This window comes from Cajanus cajan, chromosome 2, assembly GCF_000230855.2.
Source record: "Cajanus cajan strain Asha chromosome 2, NIPB_CcT2T_4, whole genome shotgun sequence".
Lineage (NCBI taxonomy): Eukaryota > Viridiplantae > Streptophyta > Magnoliopsida > Fabales > Fabaceae > Cajanus > Cajanus cajan.
In genome coordinates, this window is record NC_138518.1 from 81,641,057 (window position 1) to 81,660,848 (window position 19,792).

A 19,792-nucleotide genomic window follows, 5' to 3' on the forward strand; every position below is an offset into this window, starting at 1 on the left:
CGGCGCATAAGTTGTCGCGCCCGGCGCATAGTCTTCTGAGCACTTTCTGCCTCGTTATAAGCCCGGCGCAATTACTTTTTACGCCCGGCGCAGAGTCTTCCAGAGACTTTTAAGCATTCTCTGCCTTAGAGCGAGCCCGGCGCAATTCTCTATTAAGCCCGGCGCAATTCGTTCCAGAGAGTATTGAGGTACTCTCTGCCTCGATCACGCCCGGCGTGGTGGAGTCTCGCGCCCGGCGCATGTACAACTTCCAAAAGTCCACTGCTCTGTTCTTCTCAAGCCCGGCGCAGCGTCATCTTACGCCCGGCGCAGACACTCTGCTCTGCTCCTTGGCTCCTTGTGTTTCCAATCCAAAAGATCTTCAATCCTCAAATCTCTAGCTCAATACCTGTACAAAAAATGAGGTGGATTAAGGTATTGTTAGATGAATTTGGGTTAGTTATATCTGCATACAAAATGAACCAAAAAGAGAACAATTATATTGCAATGGTTCAAAGGATGAGTGGAATTTGTTCAATAAGTCTCATCAAAAAGAGGTAAAATTGAGACTTAACAACTCCCCCAAACTTAGAACCTTGCTTGTCCTCAAGCAAAAGGTAATTAATCTAGCAGATAACAAGTAATGCAAGTGAGTCAATTTCTACATCCTAGTTCACTTGTATCTTCTTTTCGCAAGCATGAACCTCAGATGAATTTCCAATCACAATTATTGCAATAGAACGTGACAAGGTGCAAACAAAGGTTTCAAAAGAGATCAAAGAGCTGAGAGGAGTAATGACTATCTGTGTATGCATCCTCACTAGGAAAATGTTTCTCTCTATGCACACTAGTGTATCAGGGTGAGTGTTTCTCTCTAGTCTACTACTCACGCCACATAATTCAACTTTGCTCTTCGTTTCCAAATGAAACCAGTGGTAAAACAAATGCAGACACTTATCACAAGGTCTTTATTAGGGCAATCTGGGTCAAGCAGGGTCAAGCGGTAGCAGTTTTATGGTTTTTTCAAGGATTGAAGGTGCTATAGCTTAAGAGAGCAAATAAGATTTTTCAATGATGTCCCTCTCCATACCCCATTATAACAATTTGGCACATGCCCTTTACCTGATCCAAGCCATTAGCCTTTATGAGATGCATATTTACATTTTTGCATCTTAATATTTTTGTTTTTGTTTTGCTTTGTTTTTCTCTTTTTTTTTTTTTTTTTTTTTTTTTTTTTTTTGTAATGGCTGACCATATACTTCTTCTTCCCAAAATTCCCCATTCTTCAACTCCCCCAACTTATTTGATGTCTTCAGTTTGCTCTCTTAACCAAAGCAAGGGTTATGGTTAATTTTTCATGGTTTGGGACAAGTGGAAGGTATGGTGTTTAAGCTTAGGAAGGTATGGGTCAAGTGGAAAATGGATATGGCTTTTTGGCTTAGATGGTTGACAAAATATGGAAGTGTGAATGCCTTGATCATATAAGTGCATAACATAAGCAAACCACCAGGGAAACTCAAGCAAAGTCTATCATGCAACCTAAGCGTAGTTCACTCATCAGTGTTTAGGCTCAAACCTCACCCGGCTATGCATCCACAAACTATCAAGCTCAGCTCAGTTCTATGATCAACATTGAAACCCGTATGCAACTAGTCATGAACTAAAGATCTAATGTGACTTGAAAATGTCCAGGGTACAAACACTATAAACATCAAGCAAACTACAATCCAGAATCAACCACAAGCAAAGCAAGTATCAACAAGATCAAAAACCATGCTAAAGCAGAATATTCACAAAAAGAACCAACAAAGTAATCACCAAAAAGAAATGGATATATAAAATAAGGTTCTGGGACTAAGACAGTTAAATAACTACAACTGAAAAACAGAAAAATCAAATGACAACAAATAATAAAACTAAAATGGTCCAAGGCCAGCTCCATCTGCATCATCATGGGCCTGGTCATCATCCGCAGCTCCGGGGTCAGCTCCACCCTCCTCAGCAGCACCTCCAGCATCCTCGGAAGCTCCACCCCCCCCCAAAGAAAGGAGCCTGGTCCCCAGGCCACCCCGTGTAAGCATGATAGTCAGCGGTGGTGGGGAACTGGTAATCAGGGGCAGAGTGGAGTGTGAAGCTCCTGAAGGCATCAAACATGAAAGTCTGTCCACGGTGGAGTGATGCCATCTGGCCCTCGTGCCTCTGCATGAAAGTATCCAGGCGGTCCTCCTGGCGCTGCATGAATGTGGCCATGCGACCCTCCAAGGCGTCAAAACGCTGATGGATAGTGAGTGGAGGGTCTGAGGCAGCAGCATCATCCATGGGTACGTCCTCCTGGGGTTCAGCAATATGAATAGGCTCGGGGGCAGGGGCTGCTGGTGGCGCGCGGTCCTGGCAGTAGGCAGAGATGTATCTGCTGTCAATGGCCCTGCCAGGACCCTCAAATGGTGGCGAGTGGACATCCACCCCTGCCAACTGGCATAACTGGGTGATGAGGGATGGGTGTCCTAGTGCTGAGTGTTAAGTCTCAATTTTACCTCTTTTTGGATGAGACTTATACAAGATTTAATGATCAAATTCTTCCATTCTTTGTATCATTGCATATAATTGTTCTCATTTTGGTTTCTTTTGTATATGCAGGTATTCAAGTAGAGAATTGAGGATAACAAGGCTAAAGGAGTGGAAATCAAAAGAATTAAGGAGCAGAGCAGGCAACCGCGCCAAGCGCCGTGTTAATCGCGCCGGGCGGGCATAAAATAGAGTACTCTCAGCCTTTGGAAACCTCGCGCCGGGCGCAATTTAGAATTGCGCCGGGCGCAATTCAAGGCCGAGAGCACATTGAGCATCAGGGGAAGCCCGCGCCGGGCGCGAAGTGTAACGCGCCGGGCGCAATAACCCTAATTTGTCTCCTCAGGCTGCATAAAAGGAAAATTTCGAGGGTTTTCTCCCTCATTCGCCCAGGGGCGCTTCCAGGAGCGCTGCAGGAGGGATTCTCAGGCTTCGGAAGCCTCCCACGGTGGATCATTCCTTCGGTTCTTCCTTTCCTCTTCCATCTCTATTTTAGTTTTCCCCTCTTTGTTTTGAGAGGTTCTATCCATTGTATTGGGGTTTTGATGTAACCAACAGACTCTATTGTAATCCCTTTGTGTTTAATGATATATATGTTTTGTTTCATTCCTTGTTGTGTATGATTCTATGCTTAATGCTTGCTTTGACTTGATCACCCTTTGCATGATTTAAGGTTTCATTGAGTATTGGGAAATATCCTTGAAACTAGTTATGAACATATGCCTAGTGGGAATTGTACCTAGGGATAGGGCTTGACCCATTAGTAGTCTTAAAACCCTAACCGGTAATGCGGGTGGAGGTATTGAGTACTCAAGGGATTGATATTCAATATTTTGCACCTAGGCTCTTTCTCTAAGGAATTAGGTCTGAGTAAATTTATGGTTGACTGAACAATGGTTGTAACAAGAGACATAGGATTCACTAGTGTTTGTTTGGTGAAATCAAACCCCCACAACTTCAAGTGTCCATTTTACCATTTCTCACCCCATTTCATTTCTAATTCATTCATTTGTGTTTTAACAATTCCAGTAGTTTTGTTCTTAAATTCATATTCATATTTATTGGGATTGTTCTCAAGTCACAAGTAGCCAATGAATGCTTAGTTTACCTTCTAATCCCTGTGGATACGATATTTTTACTACTTGTACGGCCGGTACACTTGCCGTGTTTGAGTCCGTTGAGGGAAGTAACCTAATCTATAATTATAATAAAAAGTACTTCAACGGAAATCTCAACAAGTTTTTGGCGCCGTTGCCGGGGATTAGAATGGCAAATTGAGTATTTATAGCTATTTGTGATTTGTTTGTTTATATGTAAATATGTTTTGTGTTATATGTTGTTTGTGTTATGTATTGTTTGTGTTATTTGTTAAGTGTGTGAATCATGTTTGAAATGAGTAAATATAGGTTATACTTTGTTTGGAGTGTGAGAAATGAGGTAATTCTGGTTCTGGTTGGTTACAAGGCTCCTTTCAAAGCAAATTTAGGCAAAATGTGACCATTTCAGAGTACCACGCCCGGCGCGAGTTTGTGCTGCGCCCGGCTCGGTATCAGAATTTGAACCTCGTTGGCCTTTTACTGATATTGCGCCCGGCGCGAGTTTGTGCTGCGCCCGGCGCGAGCACTCTCCTGAACCTATATTTCTCTGTTTTCAAGCATGTTTCTTTGTGGTTAATTTTGGTCTAAGGTTGTTCTTCATTTTTGATATAATTGTATGGTCATCATTGTATACAATGCTCACCATGTTCTTCATGATTATACTCTTTCACAACTTCTGGTTACTAGGACTTGCAGGCATATACTGGTTGGCCTGGGGACCAGGCTTCTAAATGTGGGAAGTGGAGCTGCTGATGCAGATGCGGTTGAGCACTTACTGAGGAAGATGACCAAATTTGATGGAAATAGATGAAGCTCACCTTAGTTCACCTCTGTTTGCAATTTATTCTTCTGTTGTTATTTTCAGTATTTTAATTGTTTTTGGATTACTCTGGTTGGTACATCTTTTTGAATATCCTGCTAGAGCATGGTTTTTAATCTTGTTGAATACTTGTTTTGTATGTGATCAATTTTGGATTGAGGTTTGCTTAATGTTGATGGTGTGTGTACTTTAGACATTTTCAAGTCATATTAGAGCTTTAGTTCATGATTAGTTGCATACGGGTTTCAATGTTGATCATAGACTGAGTTGAGTGTGATAATCTGTGGATGCCAACCGAGTGAGGTCTGAGCCTAAATACTGATGAGAGAAACTACACTTATGTTGCATGATAGACTTTGCTTGAGTTTCCCGGGTGGTTTGCTAGTGTAGTGCAATTACATGATCAAGGCATTTCTATATTTTGATAACCATCTAAGTCAAAAAGCCATATTTATTTTTCTTTTGACCCATATCTTCCTAAGCTTAAACACTCAACCTTCCACTTATCCCAACTTTGAAAAATTAACCATAAACCTTTGTTTTGGTTAAGAGAGTATATTGATGACATCAAATAAGTTTGGGGGAGTTGAAGAATGAAGAAATTTTAGAAAGAAGAAGTATGTGGTCAGAAAAAAAAAAAAAAAAAAAAAAAAAAAAAAATGAAATAAGATGCAAAAGTGTACAGATGCATCATATAAAGGCTAATGGCTGGAATTGGTTGAGGGCATGTGCTAAAATGATACATTGGGGTATGGAGAAAGAAATTATTGAAGAAATTTCAAGTACTCTCTTAAGCTATAGCACCCTTATTCCTTGAAAAACCATGAAACCGCTATGCTTGACCCTAAATTGCCCTAATAAAGCCCTTGTGATAAGTGCCTGCATGTGTATTACCATTGGTTTCATTTGGAAACGAAGAGCAAAGTTGAATCCTGTGGCGTGAGTAGTAGATATGAGAGAAACACTCACCCCTATACACTAGTGTGCATATGAGAGAAACACTTTCCTAGTGAGGATGCATTCATAGATAGTCATTAGCTTTTCTCAGTTCTTTGATCTCTTTTGAAACTTTTGTTTGCACATTGTCATGTTCCATTGCAATAGTTGTGGCTGAAAATTCGTTTAAGGTTCATGCTTGTGAAATGAAATTGTAAGTGAACCAAGAATAAGGAATTTGACACACATGCATTGCTTGTTATCTGCTTGATTAATTACCTTTTGCTTGAGGACAAGCAAGGTTCTAAGTTTGGGGGAGTTGTTAAGTCTCAATTTTACCTCTTTTTGGATGAGACTTATACAAGATTTAATGATCAAATTCTTCCATTCTTTGTATCATTGCATATAATTGTTCTCATTTTGGTTTCTTTTGTATATGCAGGTATTCAAGTAGAGAATTGAGGATAACAAGGCTAAAGGAGTGGAAATCAAAAGAATTAAGGAGCAGAGCAGGCAACCGCGCCAGGCGCCGTGTTAATCGCGCCGGGCGGGCATAAAATAGAGTACTCTCAGCCTTTGGAAACCTCGCGCCGGGCGCAATTTAGAATTGCGCCGGGCGCAATTCAAGGCCGAGAGCACATTGAGCATCAGGGGAAGCCCGCGCCGGGCGCGAAGTGTAACGCGCCGGGCGCAATAACCCTAATTTGTCTCCTCAGGCTGCATAAAAGGAAAATTTCGAGGGTTTTCTCCCTCATTCGCCCAGGGGCGCTTCCAGGAGCGCTGCAGGAGGGATTCTCAGGCTTCGGAAGCCTCCCACGGTGGATCATTCCTTCGGTTCTTCCTTTCCTCTTCCATCTCTATTTTAGTTTTCCCCTCTTTGTTTTGAGAGGTTCTATCCATTGTATTGGGGTTTTGATGTAACCAACAGACTCTATTGTAATCCCTTTGTGTTTAATGATATATATGTTTTGTTTCATTCCTTGTTGTGTATGATTCTATGCTTAATGCTTGCTTTGGCTTGATCACCCTTTGCATGATTTAAGGTTTCATTGAGTATTGGGAAATATCCTTGAAACTAGTTATGAACATATGCCTAGTGGGAATTGTACCTAGGGATAGGGCTTGACCCATTAGTAGTCTTAAAACCCTAACCGGTAATGCGGGTGGAGGTATTGAGTACTCAAGGGATTGATATTCAATATTTTGCACCTAGGCTCTTTCTCTAAGGAATTAGGTCTGAGTAAATTTATGGTTGACTGAACAATGGTTGTAACAAGAGACATAGGATTCACTAGTGTTTGTTTGGTGAAATCAAACCCCCACAACTTCAAGTGTCCATTTTACCATTTCTCACCCCATTTCATTTCTAATTCATTCATTTGTGTTTTAACAATTCCAGTAGTTTTGTTCTTAAATTCATATTCATATTTATTGGGATTGTTCTCAAGTCACAAGTAGCCAATGAATGCTTAGTTTACCTTCTAATCCCTGTGGATACGATATTTTTACTACTTGTACGGCCGGTACACTTGCCGTGTTTGAGTCCGTTGAGGGAAGTAACCTAATCTATAATTATAATAAAAAGTACTTCAACGGAAATCTCAACACTGAGCCAGGTGCGGAGTTGGCGCAGCCGGCGATCTCCATACAGATAATGCCGCCCAGGTCCACGGTCCTCTGAGTCATAATGCAATACATGAGCATGGACCGAGACCAGTGCAGGTCAGATACATGGGAGCACGGGAGAATGTTGGCATGCACCAAGGCTGACCAGATCCTGACCACTGGAAGAAGGTCCCGGCGCTTCACGTGGAGAGGCAACTGAGATCGGTTCCTGTGGAACCCACGTCCAGGTACGCAGATAGTAGCCTCTACTAGAGCGGGGTCCATCGTCTCCATGGTGTAGTTGCTATACTCTGACTCCTCATCATCCCTCAGCGCAGTCCCCAAAAATTGATTAATCGTCTGGGCGTCATAGGGGACTCGCACACCCCTAACATAGCTAACAAATGGCGCAATGCCCTCCTCCAATCGCAGGGCATTGGCGTAGAACTCCTTGACTACTGCTATGTTGGCCGGGAGTGGGTAAGAACCGAGCGTTCCCCATCGGCGTCGGCGTAGCTCGGCCTGAAACTCAGGGGCCTCACCTGGCTCTAACTCGACTCTCCTCTCAAGAATGAACTTCTTCGCACTAACTGACTCAAAGTGCTTCTCGTTGCGCTCGGTGAGGAAGAGATCAGAATAAGGCCGAGTCGGTTTGCGCGGAGTTTGCCCAGATTTGCTTTGGCGCGGGCGTTTGCTAGAAGAAGCCATCTGCAGAAAATAAACAATAGAAATCCCAGGCAGACAGACATGAGCATAAAAATATATAAGGATGACCAGTGCAATTTACCGAAAAGGAAACTAGCCCTAGACTGGAAATGGAATTTAAAACGGAACTGAAAACAACCAAAATATGGGTTTCAGAGGGGAATTGCGCCGGGCTTAGGAGTTCATGCGCCTGGCGCAGAGAGTGCAGAAAATTCTCTGGAAGCGCGTGCGCTGGGCGCAAAACATAATTGCGCCGGGCGCAGAGAGTAGGGAGGACTCTCTGGAATCAACTGCGCTGGGCGCAAAAAATAAATTAAGCCGGGCGCGAGTAAGCGTTTTCAGAAAAAAAAATTGGCCAGAACGGGCTGTTCCAAGATCAGAACGGCCGTTCTTAAATTCGAAACGGGCCGTTCTGGAATTGGAACAGTCGGTTCCAAATACCGAAACGGGCCGTTCTGGACATGGAACAGGGCGTTCCAAAGTCCAAAACGGGCCGTTCTGGAATTTGAACGGGCCGTTTCGCAGCTTCAGCCGAGGGTACCGCGCCTGGCGTGATTGCACCCATAACAACACCCCAAAATCCCAAAAAGAAGAAGGAAAACTGCAAAACCAGACAAGAAAATGTTGAGTGTGAACCTACTGGAGGTGGAGTGCGTGGAGGGAGAAGGAAAGCCGCGTGCACTTGAGAAGAAAAGAAGCTGCGTGCCCTTGAGGTGGAGTACGGAGAAAAGGGTTGTGAGACTGAGTTGAGAGAGGGAAATGTGATTTGAGAGTTGAGAATGTGAAGTGGGAGGTTGAGGGAGGGAGGCTGGAGAGGGAAGATGAGTTGAGGGAAGTGAGTTGTTGTTGGGGGAGTTGAGAGGATTTGTTAGGAAGGGAGTTGTTGTTGGGGAAACGGAAGTGAAACGTGGGTGGCATCTGCGCGGTCGCGCCGGGCTTGAAATTACCCACGCCGGGCGCCAAATCAGTAAAAACCCAAAGTTTGCCCTTTCTGGTATGATGCCGGGCGGTGCCGTTCTGCGCCCGGCGCAATTAGGGTTACAACGTGCCAGAATTTAATGCGCTACGCGCGCCGGGCTTGGCTAACCCCTGGAGCACCTAACTATTAATGCGCCCGGCACGCCAATAAATGCGCCGGGCGTGGTCGTTCCAGTGTTACAATGAAGTCTAGGCCGGGCGCAAAATAAATTGAGCCCGGCGTGTGTCTTGACAGAGACCACATTACTGTAGGTGCGCTGGGCGTGGATAAGACAGGCCCGGCGTGATTAACTCTGAAGCTTTCACCTAGATTTTTCACTCCTCACACTCCTCACAAATTCAACTTAAATCTATCCACTCAAGCATGATTCACACACTTAACACATAATATCAAACACAAACAACATAATACAACAAAACATATAACACAAAACACAACACATAATACAAAACAACACTTATAACACAGAACAACATGCAACAAAAATCTAAAACACAGTTCAGATCTCTGGGTTGCCTCCCAGGAAGCGCTTGTTTACTGTCTCGAGCCTGACGGTGACCAACTTGAAGTGCTCTACTCTCCTTCTCCTCCTGTTGCTCTTGTTCCTCCTTGCTTTGTGCTCAATCTCATGATTGCTCAACAATTGCTCAGAGGGATTGGTCAATCTTGTTCATAGTACCTAGCATACAAGAGAAAGTAGAGGACTAGAGCGCCCAGGTCAGCTTCAACAATTCATTGCTACCATAAAATGAAAATAAAAGTAAAAGTAAAGGATTTAGCTCCAACAATTCATTGCTAACAAAGAATAACAAAAACAGTAAAGGATTAAATCACAAATAGCTATAAATACTAAATTGCCATTCTAATCCCCAGCAACGGCGCCAAAAACTTGTTGAGATTTCCGTTGAAGTACTTTTGTTATAATTGAAATTTCGTTTAATTCTATCAACGGTCTCAAACACGGCAAGTATACCGGCCGTTCAAGTAGTAAAAATATCGTATCCACAGGGATTAGAAGGTAATATAAGCATTTATTGACTATTCGTGACTAAAGAATAATTCCAATTTCATAGTTTGTGCAGTGAATGCAAAGTTGTGACTATTGGAATGAAAGCTGTAAATAAATATTGTTTTGTGAATGGAAAAGGTAAGGAATGGTATTGTGATATTGTGAGGTTGTGGGGGTCAGATTTCACCGAACGTAACACTAATGTATCCTTAATCTCTTGTTGAATTCATTGCTTAGTCAACCCATAAGTTTACTCAAACCTAATCCCTTAGAGAAAGAGCCTAGGTGCGGATATTGAATATCAATCCCTTGAGTACCCAATACCTACACCCGCATTACGGGCTAGGGTTTAAGACTACTAATGGGTCAAGCTCTATCCCTAGATACAATCACCACTAGGCATATGTTTCAGAACTAGTTTCAAAGGTTATTTTCCAATACCCATGGAACCTTAAATCATGCAAAGGGTGATCAATCCAAAGCAAGCATTAAGAATAGAAACAAACACAACAAAGAATAAAACAACATGTATATATATCATTAAAACCGTAAAGATTACAATAGAGTACGTTGGTTACATCTAACCCCACAAAATGGGTGAAACCACTCAACAAAGAGGGCAAATACAAAATAGAGATGGAAGAGGAAGTGAAGAACCGAAGGAAAGATCCGCACACGGACGATCCCAAGCCCTGGGAATCCCTTCCGCAGCTCCTGGAGGCGCCCAATGTGAGAATGAGGGAGAAACCCTCGAAAATGGCTTCAAATACGAGCCTGGGAGGTCAGATTAGGGTTCTGAGCCCGGCGCATAAGTTGTCGCGCCCGGCGCATAGTCTTCTGAGCACTTTCTGCCTCGTTATAAGCCCGGCGCAATTACTTTTTACGCCCGGCGCAGAGTCTTCCAGAGACTTTTAAGCATTCTCTGCCTTAGAGCGAGCCCGGCGCAATTCTCTATTAAGCCCGGCGCAATTCGTTCCAGAGAGTATTGAGGTACTCTCTGCCTCGATCACGCCCGGCGTGGTGGAGTCTCGCGCCCGGCGCATGTACAACTTCCAAAAGTCCACTGCTCTGTTCTTCTCAAGCCCGGCGCAGCGTCATCTTACGCCCGGCGCAGACACTCTGCTCTGCTCCTTGGCTCCTTGTGTTTCCAATCCAAAAGATCTTCAATCCTCAAATCTCTAGCTCAATACCTGTACAAAAAATGAGGTGGATTAAGGTATTGTTAGATGAATTTGGGTTAGTTATATCTGCATACAAAATGAACCAAAAAGAGAACAATTATATTGCAATGGTTCAAAGGATGAGTGGAATTTGTTCAATAAGTCTCATCAAAAAGAGGTAAAATTGAGACTTAACAATTACTCACAACAAATAATGTATAAGGAAGTTTTCTCTTCCTCCTTTATTATCAAGGATCTGCAGTTCAGAGCAAACAGATATTCTCACCCCCATTCATTGTATTTTTCCTTCCTCAGTTTTTTAAGAATTATGATGCTTGCCAGTGGATTAAATTATCATAGACACTTTGCATGAACAAACAATGTTCTACCAATAATCCCCACAAGAACATATGCCATTCTTAAAGTGGTGAAAGCGGCTAGAATCACGTACTACAATCTCACGGTCAACAATCTTTGCCATAAGCTTTATCGCATTATGACAATCTCCGCATACACGTAGATTTTTCATTACTGTTATTGTACTGCCTTCCACAGTGCTAAGCAACCCAAATGCAATTGCAAGCCTTTCACTGTGGTAGGACAGCATTTCTTCTTTTTGTTCAGTTTCAACATCATGCAAAGCAAATTGTTGATCAGGAACATAACCTAATTCTTTTAACTTCACTCCTAACCAGTCCAGCTTTTGATAAATTTTCTCAGTAAGATGATGTGACCTATCTGCAGAGAGAAATTCATGCTTTCGTCCTTTTAAGGTTAGCCAACTGGATCCTGGTTGTTTCACAACTCCATTATGTTTCATTTTTCTCCGTATCCAAGCTACTTCAGCCCATCTTCTCGAAGATGCATACAAGTTTGATAGCAATACATATGCAGCACTACAATCAGGCTCCATTTGAAATATCTGATTTGCAGCTCTTTCAGCTACATCCAAATTCGAGTGTTTCCTGCAGGCACTCAGTAAAGCCAGCCATGCCATTGAATTTGCTTTCATAGGCATGCTCATCACCAGTGCCTCTGCTTCCTCAAGCTCTCCACACCGGCCAAGTACATCCACCATACTTGCATAGTGCTCAATTGTAAGTGTAACTGATCTTTTCTGACCAAAGTATCTGAAGAAGCACCTTGCTTTTTGTAACATCCCAGAACGACTACAAGCAGAAAGCAAACCAGTTAACGTGATTCCATCTGGATCAACCATTTCACGCAGCATTTGGTTAAAGAGTGCTAGAGCCCACATGCCACATCCATGTTGTGCACAACCAACAATGACTGAGTTCCACGAGACAACATTCTTCTCATTAATCCCCTTAAAAACATACACCGCATCACTGACATAACCGCATTTACTATACATGACAACAAGAGAACCTCCTACATATCCGCCACTTTCTAAACCCATCTTAACGACCACAGCATGAATCACTTTCCCCCTCTCAAGATCCTCCAATCCACAACAAGAATTCAAAGCACTGGTGAAAGAAGATTCATTTGGAACTACGCCAGATCTCATCATTTCTCCAAACACCTCCAACGCCTCCCGATGCTTATCATTGAAACCATACCCCGTCACAAGAGCCGTCCATACCACCACATTCTTACAAACTGCCTCACCAAAAACCCTGCACGCAGCTTCCATCTGTTTGCAACTTCCATAAAACGTCACGAGCGAAGCAGATACAAATTCATCAAAACACCAATAACCCAGCTTGAACACAGAGCAATGAATCTGAATCCCCACACGCAAAGCCGGTATCTTAGCAGCAGCAGACAACCCACAAACCAAACCAACAGAAGATAAACACACACCAGAAGCCACCATGTCACGGAAAAAAACCAATGCTTGCTCACTCTCCCCATTGTGATCAAGCCCAGCAATCATAGAACTCCAAGAAATCACATCCCTGGACGGCATTCGGCGGAACAAGCGCAAAGCATCATGAACTCTACCATTGCTACAATACCCATGAATCATCGCATTCCACGCAGCCACATCCCTAACCGCAGGGTCCATTGCCCAGAACAAGGCTTCAGCCTCGTCCACAATTCCAACTCGCAGTAACCCATCAAAGAGGGTAGTCCACGACACAGCGGTTCGTTGGGGCATTTCGTCGAACAGCTTTCGGGCGGTGACGAAATCCCCGCAATGGAGACAGCCCTTGATGATGGAGTTCCAGGAAACGACGTCCTTGGATGGGATTTGTCGAAAGAGGTCGATGGCTTCGCGGAGTCTGTGGTTGTGTGCGTAAGCATGGAGCATTATGGTGTAGAGGGAAACGTGGGGGGAAGGGATTTGATCGAAGATGGCACGAGCTTCGTCTAAAGTTCGATTTTTTAAGTGGTGAAAGAGAAGAGACTTGTGTGATTTGGTGTTGGAAGAATTTGTGGAGATCGATGAAGTTGAAGTAGAATCATTGGTGGCGGTGGTGAATGGAAAGATTATGGAGTTTGGAATGAGGATGCGAATTGTAAACGGCGTCGTATACAATTTCGACTTGGGCACTCCAATGGCAAGAAGCATTGGAAGCACAAATGGTGTTTGTGGCGTTAAGACGAAGAATGTGTCAGTTTCAGAGTTCTGTAAAGCGGGAAGTGAAAAAAAATTGATTTATTTTTTTCCTCAAGTTGTGAAGCACAGAATAGTTCCATTTCAGAACATATTTCCTTTATCTATTGCTATTCATTTTTCACTTTGCTGATATTTTTTTATTCAAAAAATTATTTTAACATTTTTCATAAGTTTCTATACATTTGTAGCATGATTATTTTCTTATACGTAGATCTTAATTCTAATAAAGTGTGAAAATGATACTTTTGTTATCATGTATATATTATGATAATATGATTCATATTTAATTTTTATATAATTATTTTTTAATTTATATTTTATCATGTTATTAACTTCAAAATAATATTCACTTATAAATAAAATAATTTGATAATAAGTTAAATTATGAAAAAATATTTTTCTATTTTTAATAAAGTGTTCTTTTATATCTTCAAATTATAGATTTATACATGATATGATTGTATAGGAATAACATATTGAGTTTAAAAGTATCATCAACTCATTTATTTAAGTAAAACTAAACTCAATTTTTTTACAAAAAAATTTGAATTCTAATCTTATAGATAAAAAGAAAATGTTATTAAAAAAATCTTATAAAAAGTGGACATTGATGTATTAATTTTAAGAGTATTAAAGTATTCTCATTAATAAAGGAAGAAGATGAAAGAAATATTTTGTGTGAGTAATTTTAGGTTCAAATTATCGTATATTGAATATGAATATTGTTATAAAAGGAAGAAAAAGTAGAGAGAAGATACAAGACAGTATGAGATGGAGAAAAGAATATGACTGGTGTATTCTCTTTGGGAAAGGAGTAAATTATTTATAAGTACATGTGGTAACTGAACAATTACACAATAAAGGGAATAATATATAACGAAAATATAAATGGTAATGATTGATAATGAATATTGGCATCCACTAATTAAGCCACTAATTATTATTCATAACACTCCCCTTGGATGTCCAATATTTAGAATGTGCCTCGTTAAAACCTTACTAAGAAAAACCCTCTGAGATAAAAACCTAGTGAAGGAAAAAGAGTACATCATTCATAAATATTTATTTCTCCCTCTCATGCATACAATCTTTAAGACGACGGAGTTCAATGTTGTGTATCAATTGTTTAAAAACTTTTTTTGGAAGTGACTTTGTAAAGAGATCTACTAGATTGTCACTTGAGCGGACTTGTTGAACATTTATATTACCATTCTTTTGAAGATCATGAGTAAAAAAAATTTTGGTAGAATATGCTTTGTTCTATCTCCCTTTATGTATTCATCTTTCAATTGTGCAATACATGCAACATTATCTTCATATATAACTGTCGATGTCATTTTGCCAGAAGATAAACCACAAGTTTCCCGTATGTGTTGAATCACATATCTTAGCCAAACACATTCACAACTTGCCTCATGTAATGCTAAAATTTCAGCATGATTAGATGAAGTGACTGATATGGTTTGTTTTATAGATCACCATGAAATGGCTGTATCACCATTTGTAAACAAATATCCTGTTTGTGATTTACCATTATGAAGATCTAACAAATAACCTGCATTTGCATAACCATTTAGTTCTGGTTTGGGAACATTTGAATATAATAACCCCATATCCATTGTACCTCTAAGATAACGAAGGATTTGTTTAACTCCATTCCAATGTCTTCGTGTAGGTGAAGAACTATATCTTGCTAACAAATTAACAACAAATGCTATATCAGGTCGTGTATAATTAGCAAGGTACATTAGTGCTCCTATAGCACTAAGATATGGTACTTCAAGACCAAGTATTTCTTCATCCTTTTCTTGGGGTCTAAATGGATCTTTATTAACATCTAAAGATCTTACAACCATGGAAGTACACAATGGATGTGATTTATCCATATAAAACCTTTTAAGCACCTTAATTATATAAGCTTCTTGATGCACAAGAATTCCATTTTCTAAGTATTCAACTTGCAGTCCTAGACAAAACTTTGTCCTTCCTAGATCCTTCATTTCAAATTCTTTCTTTAAGCAATCTATTGCTTTTGAAAGCTCTTCAGGAGTTCCAATAATGTTTATGTCATCTACATAAACTACAATTATGGCAAATCCATTTTGAGATCTTTTAATAAATATACACGGACAAATTAGATCATTTTTATATCCTTCTTATAACAAGTATTCACTTAGTCGATTATATCACATACGACCTTATTGCTTTAGCCCATATATGGACTTATTTAATTTAATCGAATAATCTTCTCTAGAAATTGCATCGTCAGGCAAATTAAATCCTTCTGGGAGTTTCATATAAATGTCAGCATCAAGAGAGCCATATGAATATGTTGTAACTACATCCATTAGATGTAAATTAAGTTTTTCATATACAACCAAACTAATTAAATATCGAAAAGTGTTTGCATCCACTACAGGTGAATGTCTCTTCAAAATCAATATCGGGTCTTTGTGAAAAACCTTGAACAACTAGTCTTGCTTTGTATCTCACAATTTCACCTTGTATTCGTTCTAAAAATAAGATAGATTCATGCCCAATTTTTGTTGGTGATGGTCTAATTATTAACTTTCCTTGGGAACAAGCGGTACATGAAAAAATATTTGATTGAAAAATCTCTCGGCTCTTCAATAAATGTCCGCATGAATTTTCAATTATTTTTCGCATTATGATAGTCACAGGGTGACCCAATCGATCATGTCAAACCTCAAATTTATTTTTATTTGTAAATTTCTGGTTTACAATAGTATTTGTTTCAACTGTATTAACATACGTGCAATACAATCCATAAGAGAAAGCAGATAATTTTTCTAATACTTCCTTTTTTCAATACTCATTTAAACGAATATCCTTGAAACATATAATGCATTTTTAATATGCAACTTCGTTTTTTTCAGTAATAATATATTAGCTCTTCCGGAGCCTTCAATTATATTTGTAGTATCATATAACATTAATTTCTCGCATTATTGAATATGAGAAGATAAAAATTAATACATTAGAACATTCACTTCAGGAAATGAAATAATGTTAGTTAAAATGGTCTCTTGCATAAAAAAAAATCTCAATATTTTATTTTAGTCTTCAAGAGACAATAAACCAACTAAAGATATTTTTTTATAAAAAAAAAACAAGTGAGTTTTTCTCATTATACTTAAAAAAAAATATCATCTAATAAAAATATATTTATGTCATTGTTAGGTTGACTTTAAGGAGAAAAAAAATAATGCTAAAAATTAGGGAAATTATTCTCCTTATAAATGTTGTATCGAAAAAATAAACATTGATCATAATTTCATTAAATTCTATATTTTTGTACAAATCATAATCAAATTATAATTCAATGATATCTCCATCAATTCAAATAATAGAAGCATAATATTATGAAAACAAATAATATCAATAGGATTTGAAACCAAACCCTTTAAGATTCAATAACGTAACACATGAGTTCAATTACATGACAAGTTGTTTATTTCAATCAATTTAATCATAAAGAATATCAAATTACAGATGTAGGAAAACTCATAATTTTTTTCAAGAAATCACACAAAACCTAAATAGGCTTGAGGACACGCTTTGCTAGTCATAATTTTTATAAGTGTCTCAAATATCATTCAACATTATAATTATGACATTTACAAAATTATTTCATTTCCGGTGATGATCTCATTTATATCAAAGGATCAAATACAATATAATATATTTATATCAAAATTTTCACTTTTGGTGAAATTTATTTTATTTTTCACTTTTCATATTATTTTCTCACTTTCGATGAGGAAAATATTCTTTTATTTTCATTGTCGTACAATTATCTCACTTACACTGAGAAAATATCCTTTTATTTTCATTGTTGCATAATTATCTCACTTCCGGTGAGAAAATATTCTATTATTTTCATTTTTACATAATTATCTCACTTCCGGTGAGAAAAAAAATGCTTAAAATTTCTTAATTTGACAATGTCTTCTGGATCATTGCAAAATTGTTATATGTATATATATATATATATATATATATATATATATATAACATTCATGGATAATTATAAAATTTACAACACATATCATTCACGGAGAATCATTTAATTTAAAAAAAAATAATAATAATAAATTAAAAGAGATTGAATATTCTCTTTTGATAGCATCTTCTAGACACATTTCAAGGATGTATAATTTTTTATTATTTAATAGTGTCTTCAGGACTACTATAGTGTCTTCAAGACTACTTCAATACATAACAATGTAAACAATACAAATATTTGATAAAATTCTTATTGTGGAAGATGAATAACTAACCTTGAAATATTTGTTTTGAAAAATATGATTTTCTTCATGAAAATTCTTCATAGCTTTGTCTTATAATTGCAACATCAATAGTGGAAAGACTATCGTGTTGATAACGTTTTATAAAAGGAAGAAAAAGTAGAGAGAAGATACAAGAAAGTATGAGATGGAGAAAAGAATATGACTGGTGTATTCTCTTTGGGAGAGGAGTAACCTATTTATAAGTACATGTGGTAACTGAACAATTACACAATAAAGGGAATAATACATAACGAAAATATAAATGGTAATGATTGATAATGAATATTGGCATCCACTAATTAAGCCACTAATTATTATTCATAACAAATATAAATAAATGTAGATGCATTGTCGAACTAGAATTATTAATTTTCGCATAACTCTCAAAATTAAATGATAAGTACACAAGGCAAGTTGTGTTAACTAACAACATAGTTACTAATATGTACAACTTAAAAAAAAAAGTTTATCTTTATAATTTCATGAATTTTATTTTTTAATCCTTATATATTTCTTCTTCTTTTTTTCTTTCTAATCTTTATAATTTCTTAATTTTTTACCTTTTAATTTTTTATAGCAATAGACAATAAATAAAAAAAATGAAATGTATATATATTAAAATGGAATAGTTTAACTACAATAATTTTTTTTTATAGAATTATAAGAAACAAAATAATATTTAAAAAAAATTGAAATAGTACAAATATTTATTATTTTATAAATATAATGCATATATTCTGCATTACAAATATGAAGTTTAAGTTTCGCTCCAATTGTCATTTGAATTATAAAATCAAACAACTCTTCCTACTTTATCCATCGTGATATATATATATATATATATATATATATATATATATATATATATATATATATATATATATATATAAGAGGGTTCAAATGATACCGGTGTAACTTTTACTAAGTGTTACACCGCTTAATAACTTTATATTAAATGTGAATTTTGAAAATTCAACCGTTAGATTGAAAGTTCATATCTCTTAGATCATATATGTCAAATTTTGTTAAAATTGAACAACACAACTTGAAAGTAATCAAAGTGTTCATATTTTAGTATATTTTGAAATGTATATATTACGTTAATTTTATTTTATGAGAATGAAGTATCAAATCATCTTAGATTAATATAAAATTTGATATATATGATCTAAGAAATATGAACTTTCAATCTAACGGTTGGATTTTCAAAATTCATATTTAATATAAATTTATTGAGCGGTGTAACACTTAGTAAAAGTTACACCGGTGTCATTTGAACACTCCTCATATATATATATATATATATATATATATATATATATATATATATATATATATAGGAAGATTATTATTACATCGATGTAATTTTTATCAAGTATTACACCGCTTAATAATTTTATATTAAATATGAATTTTGTAAAATTTCTTTACCCTTAGATCATATATACAAAATTTCATATTAATTTAAGATGATTTGGTACTTCATTCTTATAAAACAAAATTAACGTAATATATTCATTTCAAAATATACTAAAATATGAACATTTTGATTACCTTCAAGTTATTGTTCAATTTTAACAAAATTTTATATAAATATATATAATTTAAGTTTATAAAAAGTTATTGAACAATATAATATTTAGTAAAAGTTACACCAATATTATTATAACCCTTTATATAAATGAGACAATGCAAAAATATAAGAGCTACACAAACAAATACTGTGCATATTGCATAAGTAAAATTGTGATAAACAAAATCATCATATATCCATCACAAACAAAAACATAAAATTTCATATTGTTTAAAAAGTAAATCAAAACAGTTAATAAGCTTGCCACGTTATGAAATAGGTTTAATTTAGAAATAAACTTTTAAATTAGTCAAATAACTTAAAATGTATCTTAAAAATATTGTCAAACACACTTTAAGTCAACTAAATACAACAAAACCATCCTATATTTATTTTAGAAACAAATATATACACTTTTTTCGATATATATTAAGCTAAAAAAAAACCTAATTCAACATTTGGCAGTT

The 19,792-nt window shown here is 37.3% G+C and overlaps 1 protein-coding gene and 1 pseudogene across 1 annotated transcript; both read right to left on the bottom strand.

Moving 5' to 3' along the window:
• Positions 1–11,041: 11,041 nt before the first annotated feature.
• On the bottom strand, positions 11,042–13,484 carry LOC145949171 (Pentatricopeptide repeat (PPR) superfamily protein). Its single transcript, XM_083069296.1, has one exon. It carries the CDS (start codon positions 13,392–13,394, stop codon positions 11,241–11,243), a length of 2,154 nt encoding a protein of 717 aa, XP_082925422.1. The 5' UTR covers positions 13,395–13,484; the 3' UTR covers positions 11,042–11,240.
• Positions 13,485–14,917: 1,433 nt separating this feature from the next.
• On the bottom strand, positions 14,918–15,298 carry LOC145955216 (secreted RxLR effector protein 161 pseudogene; annotated as a pseudogene).
• Between the last annotated feature and the right edge of the window lie 4,494 nt (positions 15,299–19,792).

Excerpts from the sequence above, each read along its gene's own strand:
- LOC145949171 (XM_083069296.1), bottom strand. The coding sequence starts at position 13,394 with ATGCTTCTTGCCATTGGAGTGCCCAAGTCGAAATTGTATACGACGCCG.